We start from the raw sequence: 15,339 nt of genomic DNA on the forward strand, positions 1-15,339 counted from the left end.
CGAGGACGAGGACGAGGACGAGGACGAGGACGAGGACGAGGACGAGGACGAGGACGAGGACGAGGAGTGGGGGGGGGGAGGAGGAGGAGGATGTGTCGGGACGTTGAGATGCATGATTATGATTGAATACAATTCTGCTGATGGCCACAGCCCCTCTTGAATGCAAAATCGGTTCTGACAGCAGATGTGCTCCAAGACTAGCTCTGTGATGGTCATTGAAGTCCCACATCCATAATACATTCTGTCACTCCAGCCAAGCTGTTCCAGTAGTTTAAATGCTGGCATCTATCCAACAGTGGAAAATTCCCCAGTTACATCCTGTACACAATAAGGTCAAATCCAACCTGGCCAATTATCATCTCATCAGTCTACTTTCGATCATCAGTAAAGCGAAGGAAGGTGTCATCAACAGTGCTATCAAGCAGCACCTGCTCAGCAATAACCTGCTCACTGATACCCAGTTTAGATTCCACCGGGGCCCTCAGCTACTGACCTCATTACAACCTTGGTTCAAACATGGACAAAGAGCTGAATTCCAGAGGTGAGGGGAGTTGGACCACCTTTGACATCAAGGCTGCATTCAACCGAGCATGGCATCAAGGAGCTCTGGCAAAACTGGAATCAATGGGTATGAGGGGGCAAACTCTCTGCCAGTTGGAGTCATACCTGATACATAGGAAGATGGTCATGGTTGTTGGAGGTCAGTCATCTCAGCTCCAGGACATCTCTGCAGGAGTTCCTCAGGTTAGTGTCCGAGGTCCAACCATCTTCAGTTGCTTCATCAATAACCTTCCCACCATCATAAGGTCAGATGTGGGGATGCTATGCCGATGATTGCACAATGTCAGCACTATTCGCGACTCCTCAGGTAACGAAGCAGTCCATTTTCAAATGCAACAGGATCTGGACATTATCCAGGCTTGGGCTGACAAGTGGCAAGTAACATTTGCACCACACAAATGCCAGGCTATGACCAACACCAATCAGAGAGAATCTAACCATTGCCCCATGACATTCAATGGTGTTAGCATCACAGAATTCCCACGACAAACATCCTTGGGGTTATCATTGACCAGAAAATCAACTGGATTCATCACATAAATGATGGCTTTAACAACAGGTTAGAGGCTAGGAATACTGCAGCAAGTAATTCATCTCCTGACTCCAAAGCCTGATCACCATTCACAAAGCACAAATGAAGAGTGTGATGGAATACTCCCCATTTGCCTGGATGAGTGCAGCTCCAACAGGACTCAAGAAGCTTGACACCATCCAGGATAAAGCAGCCCACTTAACTGGCACCACATCCACTCCCTCCACCCCAATGCTCAGTCACAGCAGTTTGTACCATCTGCAAAAGGAATGGCAGAAATTCACCCAAGATCCTCAGACATTACCTTCCAAACCCATGAGCACTTCCATCTAGAAGGAAGAGGGCAGCAGATATATGGGAACATCACCATTTTCAAGAACCACTCCAAGCCATTCACCATACTGACTTGGAAATATTTTGCCACTCCTTCACTGTCGCTCATTCAGAATCCTGGAATTCCCTCCCTAATGGTATTGTGGGTCAACCCACAGCAGGTGGACTGCAGCAGTTCAAGAAGACAGCTCACCACCAACTTCTCAAGGGCAACTCGGGAGGGGCTATAAATGCTGGCCAGCCAGCACTACCCACATCCCACAAATGAATGAATTTTTTTTAAAAATTAATCTTTTACTGTTATTCTTGTAAATTTAAGTGTATTGAAAGTCATGCTGTCTGTACAATTACTCATTCCAAACTGCAATTACCCATCATCTCTGTAGTAACTGAACTACTTTGCTTCAAAAATCAATCACCACCTCAAATTTGAATGATCATCCTCATACTGAAGGCCAAATACCTCTATAGTAGTCTTGCCTTTTTGTTTCTATTTCAGGCTACCTGACCCTTTGGGAATTCACCATCTTGGGACATATTTCCATGTTAGAGTGCAAAAAGGTAAAATTTTCAGTAGTATTATAAAGTTCAGGATCAGATCAACATCACAACAAGGTTTTCTAAACTGCACTGGAATACTGGAGGCAATTCTGAGTATATCAGTACAAACAAGTATAATGCCTGATATATAGTGGGATGTAGGTGGAGCTCAAAGAAGAATTGCAGTGCAGAAAAGGAGAGATATTTCCAAATGCAGGCAAAAGGAATCGGATGCATAAAAACAGCACACTCTATGAAAGGTGTTAACTTAACAATGCAAATCAACTCAAAGGAAAAGATACTATTTCGACATGGCAAAATTGCCAAAGTCCATTCAAAATAGCATCTTATGTTCTGTTACTTTACCTTAAGGCAGTTCAGGAAACCTTCAGCAGCAATTCAAGATACAGTTCAGAAAGTGTAATCAAAACTTGCACAAGCTCATATTTTGGAAGTCAAAAATATGTTGTCAGCACAATTAGAATAGATTAGGAAGGAGAAGACATTTCTGGCATGCCAAATTACAGATTTTTGAATGTATTTCAGTCACACATCAATAAGTGGAATGCAAGAACATAAGACAGCTTTTAAAAGAAAATAGACTGTCAACTGAAAGTTTCTTAATCATGTAGTACTTTGATAGAAATAAAAAACAATTCAGATTCCTACTCATTCAACACAGAAGGATCTTCAGGCCCTTTGCTCTGAAACTCTAGCAGCTCTATAAAACTTTGCATATACCTGTAAAAGAGGTGATAAAAATGATTTTAGTTGATGGTCACACCATAACATGTCGCGTTACAACAAGGTTTTCAATGTTTGTGGCAAAATATTCCACTTAATATGCCAAATACTGATTAAAATGGAGTAATTTAACTAATCTCAAAACAAATTAAGCACCGTTGAAAAATTTACTGTATTTCATTTTCCTTGTAGGTGCAGGCAAATCAACCAAGACAGGTTTCTCAGTCTAGACGTTCCATGAGGAATGGAGGAAGGATAAACTGCGGAGAAACTTGACATGGACATAGAAAACAACGAAGGTTTAAAAAGAAAAATTAGAGTGGCAAACTTAAATCCATAAAAGATAAAATGTCAAATAGGGAGAGAAATGGGCAAGCTGTGACTAGAAGTTCAGGGTCATATCACTATCAGTAATTCGGTACTGGCATTTGAGGTTCAGCAAGGGTCAAGCTCTTGCCATCTGTAAATGAAGTCACAGCACAAAAGGAGGCTATTCAGCCCACCTTGCCAGCTCCCACCACGCTTTGTGGCTCTTCAACTCTACCCACACAGATTCTATACCTTTCAATCTTATATCACTTCTTGCTAGCAATTAAATTTAACTTCTTACTAACAAGGCAGGCTGCCAACTACCTGCCTTTTTGACAGAATGCTCATCCCTGGACATTTAGTTCTCAGCTCTGATACTCTTGCAGCCAATTCTGTGATGCTTACAACATTGTATCGACCAATTTCAATCTGCACTACAAACTCATTTACCTGGTTTCGTATACTGTGCGCATCAAAGTACAATACCTTCAGTCCTGCATTGACTGCCCTGCTTCTCATTGCTGTCCCCTTATTCACTGTGCCTAAAGTTAGATTCCTGACCCTTACGATACTCTGTCTTATTACTTGGTCTGGAAACTTTAAAGGACCTCTCCTGAGCCTTCCCCTATTTAACTTGGACCTCTGGAAAAAGTGGCTGGAGATGTAGTAATGAGGAACAAAGAAACGATGGAGGAACTGACTACTAACTTTGCATCAGTTTTCACGGTAGAAGACATCAGTAGCATACCAGAACCCCTGCAGAGTCAAGGGGTAGAGGTTACTGTAGTGATCAGCACTACGAAGGTGGTGCTAGGGAAGCTGAAAGGTCTGAAGAAGACTAAATCGCCCTGATCAGATGGATAACCGCAGCGATCTGAAAGAGAAAGCTGAGGAGATTATAGAGGCATTGGTGGGAATCACGAGTCACAGAGAATCCCAGAAGATAATAAATGACAAATGTAACATCACTGTTTAAGGGAGGGAGACAGATGATGGGAAATTACAGGCTATTGGCCGGAGCTCGGTTATTGGTAAGATTTTAGTGTCCGTTGTTACGGATGAGACTATGAGATACTTGGGAGTGCATGACAAAACAAGTCTGAGTCATCACAGCTTTGCCAAGGCGAGGTCATGCCTAATAAATCTGTGGTTAGAATTCTTTGAGGAGGTAACAAGCAAGTTAGACAAAGGAATGCCAGCTGATTTAATCTATTTATACTTCCAGAAGGCCTTTGACAAGATGCTACATAGCAAGCTACTAAATTAGAGCCCATGGTGTTAAAGCCAACACACTGGCATCGATAAAGGATTGGTTGACTGACAGAAGGCAAAGAATGGCAATAAAGGGGCTTTTATCAACTGGTGACCAGTGGAGTTGTGCTGGAGTCAGTGTTGGGACAACAACTATTCACATTATACATTAATTATCTGTATAAAGGAATTGTTTCAATTGCATTTAATACAAAAGGTAGATGGAGGGTGAGGTAGTGTTCAGGAAGTGAGGAGGCTGCAGAAGGAGTCGGACAGGCTAAGAGAGTGGGGAAAGAAATGATAGATGGAATTTAATATGGGAAAGCGTGATGTTGTGTATTTTGATAGGAAGAAGAGGCATAGACTATTTTCTAAATGGGGAAAGACTTTGGAAATCTGAAGCACAATAGAATTTATGACTCCTAGTTCAGGATTTTCTTAATGTCTAAACATGCGTTTAATGGACAACTGGGAAGGCAAATGGAATGTTAAAATTCACTTCAAAAGGGCTAGAATACAAGAGCAGGGATACACTGCTAAGGGTGTAAAAGGCCCTGGTCAGACCACATTTGGAATATTTTGAGCAGTTTTGGACCCCATATCTAAGGAAGGATGTGTTGGTGCTGGAGAACATCTGCAGGTGTACAACACTGAAGGGTTAGGAATGAAGGGTTTGTCATATAAGGGGCAGTTAAGCACTTTGGATCTGTACTCAATGGAGTTCAGAAGGATGCTGGCAGATCTCATTGAAACTTAGAGTACCAAGAGGCCTGGAATTGGAGAAGATGTTTCCATTAAGACAAGAGCCTGGAACACCAGGGAACAGCATCAGAGTGAAGGGACAATCCCTAAGAACAGGGAAGGAATTTCTTCAGTCAGAAGGTGGTGAATCTCTGAAAGTCATTGCTGCAGAAGGTTATGGAGGCCAAGTCAGTGAGAAACTTTAAGACAGAGATTGTTAGATTCTTGATTGGTAAGGGGATCAAACATTATAGGGAGAAAACAGGAGAATGGGGTGAGGGACATATCAGCCATGATCTATTGGCAGAGCAGACTCAATGGGCAGAACGCTCATATATTTTGTGGTCTTTGGTAAAATTATTTAATTGCTCCCACTTCCTTGCTCTTCTTCTATTTTTCTCTATTTTCTCTCTCCTTCAGCTACTTAGTCAATTCTATTTCAAACATTATTATTGAATCTGCTTTTACCACCATTTCAGGCAGTGCACTGGAGACCACACAACATGCTGTATCTGATTCTCTTGTCAATCATTTTAAACCCTTATAAAGAGTGAGCACAGCATTCGTGCTTTAATATTCTCCACTTATTAACAAAGCTAAGATTCCATGTATTTCACGATCCTTCTTCAACAATCCTACTACCCTCAAGGACTTTGGTAGAAACATTCTAAAAGATCCCTGTTCTTACTTAACCCCAGGATAATACCTCATTCCATTATTTTCTAAGCTTTGTATCATTCACAGACTTTCAAACTATTCTGTGTATCCACATCCAGGTAATTAATGTTATCAAAAAGTCATCTTACTAACCTTGGGAAGTACCAAAAAACGCAGTACAGTCCGCTATCCATGCGTTACCCAATTCTCAATCCACTGTTCATTTAATCCCAATTTTACCAGATCTACATGCTGTACCATGTGCTGGAAGTTCAGATACAATTCAACAGCAAAATCCCCATTTTTTTCTATTAATTCAAAAAAATTTGATGAAGTCATATTAATACAATTTGCCTTTCACAATTTTTTCTTGGCTTCCGCAATTTTTTCTTGGCTTCCAATCATTATCCCACCCTCATCAAATGCAAATTCATTTTGTCCATGGGCAAATATTTCTCCCATCAGTGATGGTTGATTGGCTTCTAGTCGCCAAGCTTATTCTTCCCATTTGTTTAGGTTTAATATTTGTAGTTGACTAGTTGTCCAGTACCATTCCTATATACACACCAAAGAATTATACAACTGTAGCCAAAGCCGTTGCAATTTCCACCTAAACAGCCCTTAGTGACTTCAAATGCATCTCATTCATATGATATTTCAACTTTTGAAGACTGGATTTTTTATTACATTTTTATCTTAACCAACATCATTACTCCCTCTTCTTTTATTGGCAGCATTCTCCTTTTTAGTGAAGAGAGATGCATGGTACTAATTACATAGCATAACAAAATAATGCAGATTCTTAAGCTCTGATGTAGGGTCATTCATGCAAAGCAGCTGGCAAGCACAAAGCAGATTTTAATCTGAGATGGTTGAAGCCTCATCCCCAAGCCTTTGCTGAACCCCATTTTTATTTGCTAATTAGTCACATCCTTACTTTGACTAACTTTATATTTATGCGCTTTCCAAATATTTTTGGAGGTCTTGTGGCACAGTGGAAAGTATGCCTACATCTGAGGGGATACTCAATAGTCACTGAAGATGTGTACGTAACACAGCCAAATGGGTTAGTTATCAACATGTAATTTCTTCCAACACAATCAAGGGTAGGGGGTAAGAGTGGGAGAATTTCCAAATGTCGGAAACAAATTGTTGGAGCTTGTACCATCACTATCCATAGCCCCATAAGTTAAAAGTCTGTAAAAGTTGTCACTGCCTTGAACTCAGATTGATTAGACAGATGACTGGTCTGGTTCAGATTAGTACCATCATCATGAGGTTCACTCCAGGCTAGCTGAATGGATTCTGGACTTGATTCCTTTCCCCATCTGTGGTGGAGATTGTGTTACTATGAATTGGATTTGCCTTTGAGCAAAGAACTAACCAAGTAAATACATCAGAGTCATAGAGTCATAGAGATGTACAGCATGGAAACAGACCCTTCAGTCCAACCCGTCTATGCTGACCAGATATCCCAACCCAATCTAGTCCCACCTGCCAGCACCCAGCCCATATCCCTCCAAACCCTTCTATTCATATACTCATCCAAATGCCTCTTAAATGTTGCAATTGTATCAGCCTCTACCACATCCTCTGGCAGCTCATTCCATACACGTATCACCCTCGCGTGAAAAAGTTGCCCTTAGGTCTCTTTTATATCTTTCCCCTCTCACCCTAAACCTGTGCCTTCTAGTTCTGGACTCCCCAACCCCAGGGAAAAGACTTTATCTATTTATCCTATCCATGCCCCTCATAATTTTGTAAACCTCTATAAGGTCAACCCTCAGCCTCCGACGCTCCAAGGAAAACAGCCCCAGCCTGTTCAGCGTCTCCCTGTAGCTCAGATCCTCCAACCCTGGCAACATCCTTGTAAATCTTTTCTGAACCCTTTCAAGTTTCACAACATTTTTTTGTTCTTTGTTGAGCGGTTTGCCCCTTTTACTGCCTCTTCCAAACCTCCTCTCTAATATTTTTATATTCAGCTTCTTTACTATATTTTTAATTGTAACCTCCATTATTCAGACAATTCTTTCTTTGGATGCCTTTCCTCTTCCCCAAATAGTAATGTGTTTCTCTGTACTTAAATCTCCTCTTTAACAATTCCAAAAGTATATGATGTAACCACAATGTTTTTGTTTCTGCCGTTAACAAGTCAACTGCAGACAGTGACCAGACTTCAATTGGTGACCATTTATTTATTTGAGAACCAGATGTAGGCAACATTCCAGCAGCTATGACACCATAGTTCCTTGTGTTGTCTGGTTAAGTCTTTCCAATTCCCTTGGGGAAATGGTAGTATATACAATAATCCAGATAGCTAGACTAATGTTCTAGGAAAAGAAAACAAAGAACTGCAGATGCTGGAGATCTGAAACAAACAAAAACAGAAGTTGCTGGATAAACTCAGCAGGTCTCCTACATCTACAGATAGAAAACCGAGTTAAAGTTTGACAGTTGTATTTGGTACAAGGCACATTAACTTTGTTTTCTCTCCGCAGATGCTGCCACATCTGTTGAGTTTCTCCAGCAATTTCGGTTTTTGTTTGTTAACATTCCAGGAACATGAGTTCAAATCCTACCATGACATTTGTAGAATTTAAATTCAATTTGTAAATATTAAAAATCTGCTAAACTTACCTGGTCTGCCGTATCTGTGACTTCAGCCCCACAGTTAAATGACTGACTCTTAATTGCATCCTGAAATAGCCTAGCAAGCAGTTTAGTTCAAGGACAGTTTGGGAAAGGTTACAATTGCTGCTCTTGTGGTCAAATGGTGCAGTGATATTGTCCCCATCTGTTAGCCAGAAGATCCAGGTTCAAGCCCATCTGGTCCTGAGGTGTGTAACAGCATGTCACAGAATCTCTACAGTGCAGATAGAGGCCATTAAACCCATTGAGTCTATATTGACTCTCCAAAAAGCTTCCAACCCAGACCCACTGACCTCCCCACCCCTCTTGCCATAACTATGCATTAACCATAGCTAAAACCACCTCACCTGCACACCCATAAATACCATGGGGCAATTTACCATGGTCAATCCACCTAATCTGCACATGGTTGGACTGTGGCAGGAAACCTGAGCACCTGGTTAAAACCCACACAGACACGAGGAGAATAGGCCTGAAGTTAGAATCTAGGAGAAAGTGAGGACTGCAGATGCTGGAGATCAGAGCTGAAAATGTGCTGCTGGAAAAGCGCAGCAGGTCAGGCAGCATCCAAGGAGCAGGAGAATCGACGTTTCGGGCATGAGCCCTTCTTCAGGACCTGGGTCCCTGGCCAACCACTGTGCTGCCCTTAAATGATGAGAAATTAGTTCCTGGGTGACCTCAAACCAGCAGCCTTATGCTTAACAGCTGATCATGCTAATCCATTGAGCAAGAGACAGACTTAGTTAAAACATTTATGCTGTCAAGCCCCTTAAGAATATGTTTCAAAAAGATCATCAATGAGTAGAATCCCAACCTACTTAGCCTTTGCCATAAGACAATCCTTCCACACCAGGAATCATCCTAGTCAAACAGGTTGATTAAAATTACTGCAATTGCTGGCTAAATCAGTGAATAAAGAATAAGGAAAACAAAAGGGAGTTGCAATCATTTTATGAAAAGATATTTTGGGAGTTCAGTAAAAGTCTTACTGGAATCCTTTGAATTCACAATGCCCAACCTCAGCAAGTACACACAGTACATTATGTTGAAATCTCAAACAAACCTTTCACTCACTGCTGCACCCAAATCCACAACTCTCACAAAGTTACAAAGGATCCCGAAAGCGTATCCAACTTTCTCCATGCACTACGTCAGTCTTCTTTGCCTGGGTACTAGTGCTAGGTAATACTTTTGACAAATCCCTCAGACAACAACTTACTATATTAGGTAGGTGCCTTCAGTGGTATTTGGTGAGACAAGAATATATACCTTGGATCTATAGATCTTAGAAACAGCACAATTTTCAAGGTCACTGTCCCTCTTGTGAGGTTGGTATGCTGACAGATCCACCTCAAGATCTAATGGTATCACATTTTACTCCTATTTAGTTCACTGTGCCCAAAAATTTAGATTAAATTATTTTGAATCTCAGGAAACTGTAGACCTGTATGAATGCAGGTGTAAGTAATGCATTCTTGGAATTGACTGGAGCTATGAATTGGAAGAATTTCCTCATAGCACTTCTAATTTAACATGAGCAATTCACAATGCACATATAAACAAACAAATTGGGAGTTGGAGTAGATCATTTGGCAATGCAAGTCTGCACCAACATTCAATAACATCATGGTTGATTTTATACTTCAATCTTATCTTTTTGCTTTTTTTAAAAATCATAAACCCATAATTCCCCAGTACCCAAAAAAATCTTTCAACCCCTATCAGAGTACACTCTTCGACAAAGAAAAGGGGGTTGACGGGAGCTTAGAGAATTCCAAAGATTCATAACTCTTTGAATGAAAAAATTTCTCATCTCTTTCCTAAATGGTCAACTAATTATTCTGAAACTATGACTCCACAGTCTGGAGGTCCCATGATTGAATCAGATTGCCTCTCACTTTTTTAACCTCCATGGTGTAAAGGGCCTAGGTGACAGTCACAGATGGAAAGTCATCTACTCCTGAAGCTTCCAGCTTCTCTCTAAAATGTCCTGCTAATGTTTCTCCGATCCTAAATCAGTTAAATATTCATATGCACCAACATCTGGAACTCAGTTTTTGTCAGTCATGGAAGGTTGAGCTTTTGTAAAAGCATGACTGAGAAATCGGATAGCCCCGTGACTGTCTTCAGACCTCTTTAAACTTCCAACCCCAACACAATTGAAATAATTGCATGTTAATTAAGAGCTGGAAGTTGCTAACGGCCATTTTAGTAAAGACACTAGGCACTTTGTATGCGCAAGTAAATGGCTTACCCCTTATTTGAGGGTCTCTCTGCAATACACAGTTGCTCAACTCCAGACCAGGTGCAATCCTAAAACCAGGTTTGACAATGTCCTCCAAATTCACAATTAAAATAGTTAGGTCACAAAATAAAGGACCACTTTGCTGAAGTAGTGTCTGTGCTCATCTCTCTCTCTCTCTCTCTCCCTCTCCCTCTCTCCCCTAAGCTTCTTCATTGTGAGCAAGGTGTTGATCACCAGCACTCTTCTTCACATTTTGATATGCAAAGCATTATTTTTTTTTCAATGTCCAGATTAGAGAGAATACAACATGACAATGTAATTCTTGAAATTCTTATCGGACTATATTGCAGTGTAGCTTCTGATCTTCCACGAACACTCTGCCATGTTGGCAAACAGCTGCAGAAGTGAAATGACACACGCACTATCACATAACCACAACTCAAGATTATGCAATGCAATGAAATTTTCTCTCCACCTGTCATTCTATGGAATATCCCAGTGAATGAAAGACAAAAAAAAGAAAGAATATGGTTTAGCAATACAAGATTAAAATGTCACTTTTGGTGAGACATAAGCAAGTACCTGAAAAACTTGAAAGAAAAGTTCTGTCTCTTTCATTTTAGTTTGCAAGATCAATATTAAACAAACAACACACTTTCCTCTCACATTTTAAAATTAGTATTTGCCAAAAAGGAGATATCCTAGAAAATAATTTTATTCTGAACTGAAAATTTTATAGTTCCGAATGTGAAAAACGTATAAACATACTTAAGGCATATTGATTTGACTATTAAAAGAATCACATCAAAAAAAAATTTGTGAAACTTAGTGCCAATTAATTTCTCATTTAAAATCTGAAATCTGAAATGTCCATACGATATTACACTTAGAAATAGATGACATATCAGTGAATGTAAATTATTGCATCCCATATTTATTGTGGGACAATCATGTCAGAAAAAAATTACACATGATAAAGAAAATAAATTGATGTTTTTCTACCATAAACCTTTAAAAGTGTGATGTATGTTGACAAAATGAGTCATCTGTTGATATCAATGAGCCTTACGTTCAAATTGCTCATGTATAAATTTAAATACAATTTCCCAAGTGCATGGCTTTACCAGTGACCACATTAATGCACTCTGCACAAAAATTGAGTTTTAAATAGATTCCAAGTACAGAAATTTCTCTGCACTGGTATTAGTTATAGAACACATTTCATTTTATTCCTGTTCATCTCTCACATATGGTATTCACTTACCAGCTCTGGACGAGTCGCACAGAGGGTCTGCTGAGCAGGTTATCAGGCAATAAGTTCACTTCTCTCATGGTGTTGGCCAATCGAACAGGTAGCTCCTTTCGTAAGAACATAAAAGAAGTCTTTTCACATGCATTATCACGACCTAATGAAAATGAAAAGGGAATTAAATATTCGAGATTCCTGATGTCGGATTGTAAAAACAGGCATCTTAAATAGCCACTCAATTTTTGTGTGAGATTTGACTCCTTATATGGACTCACACTAGAAAGTGGTCAGATAAAATGTATTTGGGCAATCTTCATGCACTTTGAATCTCGACTGCAAAACCAAAAACAATGCAATCAAATACAGCATGCCAGGCCTGGGCCCTGTTCCCAGCTATTTTCTAATTCCCTTCCACCACAATATCCAATATCAGTTTTTTTGGGGTCAGAATTGACATTAAATTAGAAGGGGAGCAAAGCGTTTTCATTGAGAGTGGCTTTTAGCTCTTTATGCCACAGAGTGCAAAACAATTGATAGTGACAACAGACAACTTGCAGATAGCAATATCTCAAAAATGGCAATTAGACAATTGACCATTAGTGAAGCAAATTTGGTTGTGACCCATAATATTAATTTGCGACTCCATAAATATACACACCAGTGTTTGTTAGAGTAGTGCAATTCAGTGAAGCAGGTAAGATTTTACTTTAAAAACTGAAAATAATTGTTTTCCAAATTAAAATATTATTCTGGATATAAACACCATATTACAATGCATTTAACTATTTTTCCAAACTTTAAATTCATCAATGCCATTGCCTGTCAAACCAGAAATCTCAATAGTAAGAGGTTAGCATTTAAATAACTTTTGAAGAGTGTCAATTAATTTTTTCTAAAAATATCCTAATAACTAACATAAAAGCAAAATACTGTAAATTCAAAATTAAAGCAATTTTTATGTATTGATTTTGTAAGATATGGACATTGCTAGCTGGCCAGCATTTCTTGCCTGTCCCGAGTTATTGCCTGTGCCATGTTGTCCTTGGAAGTTTTGCAGCGATTAGTACATCTAAATGGCTTACTATGCCATTTCAAAAGGCAATTGAGAGTCAACCACATTGCTGTGGGTCTGGAGTCACATGTAGGACAGACCAGGTAAGGATTTCTTTCCCTGAAGGACATTAGTGAAATAGATGAGTTTTTCTGACAATAATTTCATGGTCATCACTAGATTCTTAATTCTAGGTTTTGTTTTTTTTTAAATTTAATTCAAATTCCAACATTTCCCCTAGCAGGATTCAAACCTGGGTTGCCAGAACATTACCCGAGTCTCCAGATTAATAGTCTAGCAACAATACCACTAGGCCATCACTTTCCTGAACTGTTGAAACTGTAAACAAGTCTGCCAGTAACTATAGCAAAAATCAGGATTAACATTTTGCATGTTCATTATAATGTTATTAACAATAATTTTTGATCAATGCTTGAGTTCTTTACGACAAACATTAGCCTTCCCTTCACCTTCTGTTCCATGACATCTTTGTACTTTCATTTCTCCCATCCTCTATAGCGTATCCCAGCTTTCCATTTTAGTCTGCCTCCCTGGCTCCAAAATGTTTCAACAGCATAAAACTCATCACACTTCCTAAAATAAAAAAAAACTGTGGATGCTGGAAATCAAAGAAAAACAGAAATTGCTGGAGAAACTCAGCAGTTCTGGCCGCATCTGTGGAGAGTTCTGAAGATGGGTCACCGGACCCAAAATATTTACTCTGCCTTCTCGCCAGAGTTTCTCCAGCAATTTCTATTTTTGTTTTACATTGTACTTTTCTTCAGTTCCAAAGAACCATCTTGGATTTGAAACAATCTCCATTTCTCTTCACCGATCCTGCTAGCCTGTTAAGTTTTTCTGAAGAAGGGTTATATCCAAAACATTGACTTCTCAACCTCCTGATGCTGCCTGGCTTGCTGTGTTCTTCCATCACCTGCCTGTTTACTTTGGATTCCAGCATCTGCAGTTTTTTTTGTCTCCGTTAAGTTTTTATAGCATCTTGTTTTTATGATTCAAATACAAAATTAATCCAACTGAATTTCAACTGCAAAGATACATCCTGATTTCCAATCATACTAATCATTAACCTCCTCAGGTACTAAATAAAACAAAAAGCTGATGATTTTTGCCAAAACTTATTTTACATTTCCATTATTACTTTGATTAATATAGCTGCATCTTTCATTCGTAAGAATCAACTAGCGTACAAGCACACATTTCTTAAGAAACAAGATGACATTTGCAATCTGATCACACTATAAATATCACTCTGTACTGAAGGTCAATGCTTTGCTGCAAATTTGTTTACAGCAACTGAAGCACAATATATAATACAAGCTAATACTGCATCCAGTGTTAGTGTTTACTTTGCATTTACTGATAAAGTTGGTAAAAAAGAAAGCTAATAGAATAAGCAAATAGTTCAGAGACTTGTATACTCAGTATGGGATGGTTATAATAAATGCTGTAAGACAATATCTTTCTAAAATAGTTTCCTTCTGCCATAATGTGGAAATAAATAGTGCTTTGTCACGTTGACTCATACTATACCATGGAAATAAGTTACATTGTCTAATATGTAGCTCATGAATATTTTAGAAGGCTATATACCAGCATGAGCATGTACAACATTCATGATGACAACCACCTGATGAAGGAGCAGCGCTCCAAGAGCTAGTGCTTCCAATTAAACCTGTTAGACTATAACCTGGTGTTGTGTGATTTTTAGCGTTCATCCAAATTGTGTGTTTCCCTATTTCAGCATTACACATTATAGTCATTTGGTCATACAGAACTGGAGTATTACTGAAAAACAAAAGACACATTGAGAGACGGGTGCTCGTTGTGGTTCTGTTCGCCGAGCTGGAAGTTTTTGTTGCAAACGTTTCGTCCCCTGGTAACCTGGTGTTGTGTGATTTTTAGCGTTCATCCAAATTGTGTGTTTCCCTATTTCAGCATTACACATTATAGTCATTTGGTCATACAGAACTGGAGTATTACTGAAAAACAAAAGACACATTGAGAGACGGGTGCTCGTTGTGGTTCTGTTCGCCGAGCTGGAAGTTTTTGTTGCAAACGTTTCGTCCCCTGGCGAGGCGACATCATCAGTGCTTGGGAGCCTCCTGCGAAGCGCTTCTTTGATGTTTCCTCCGGTGTTTATAGTGGTCTGTCCCTGCCGCTTCCGGTTGTCAGTTTCAGCTGTCCAGAACATGAATTCGACTGGGACAACACTACTATCATAGGGCAAGCCAGACAGAGAAAACCCAGGGAATTCCTAAAGGCATGGCAACCACCCACAAACTCCATCAACAAACACATCGACCTGGACCCAATATACCAACCACCACAGCGGACAGCTGAAACTGACAACCGGAAGCGGCAGGGACAGACCACTATAAACACCGAAGGAAGCATCAAAGAAGCGCTTCGCAGGAGGCTCCCAAGCACTGATGATGTCGCCTAACCAGGGGACGAAA

At 39.7% G+C, this 15,339-nt stretch overlaps 1 protein-coding gene across 3 annotated transcripts in view; it reads right to left on the reverse strand.

Annotated features, from left to right (window-relative positions):
• The window catches only part of pdk3a (pyruvate dehydrogenase kinase, isozyme 3a), a 69,849-nt gene that overhangs the window by 38,267 nt on the left and 16,243 nt on the right, over positions 1–15,339 (reverse strand). For 2 of the 3 annotated variants that reach the window (XM_043700759.1, XM_043700760.1), the window contains exons 2-3: positions 11,827–11,968; positions 2,636–2,707 (exon numbers count right to left, since the gene is read on the reverse strand). In XM_043700759.1, coding sequence (XP_043556694.1) covers positions 2,636–2,707; positions 11,827–11,968 — 214 coding nt within the window. Of the gene's footprint in view, positions 1–2,635; positions 2,708–11,826; positions 11,969–14,021; positions 14,042–15,339 lie in introns of those variants that run through there. The other variant, XM_043700761.1, reaches the window with a different exon arrangement.

Source organism: Chiloscyllium plagiosum, chromosome 12 (assembly GCF_004010195.1).
Source record: "Chiloscyllium plagiosum isolate BGI_BamShark_2017 chromosome 12, ASM401019v2, whole genome shotgun sequence".
NCBI lineage: Eukaryota > Metazoa > Chordata > Chondrichthyes > Orectolobiformes > Hemiscylliidae > Chiloscyllium > Chiloscyllium plagiosum.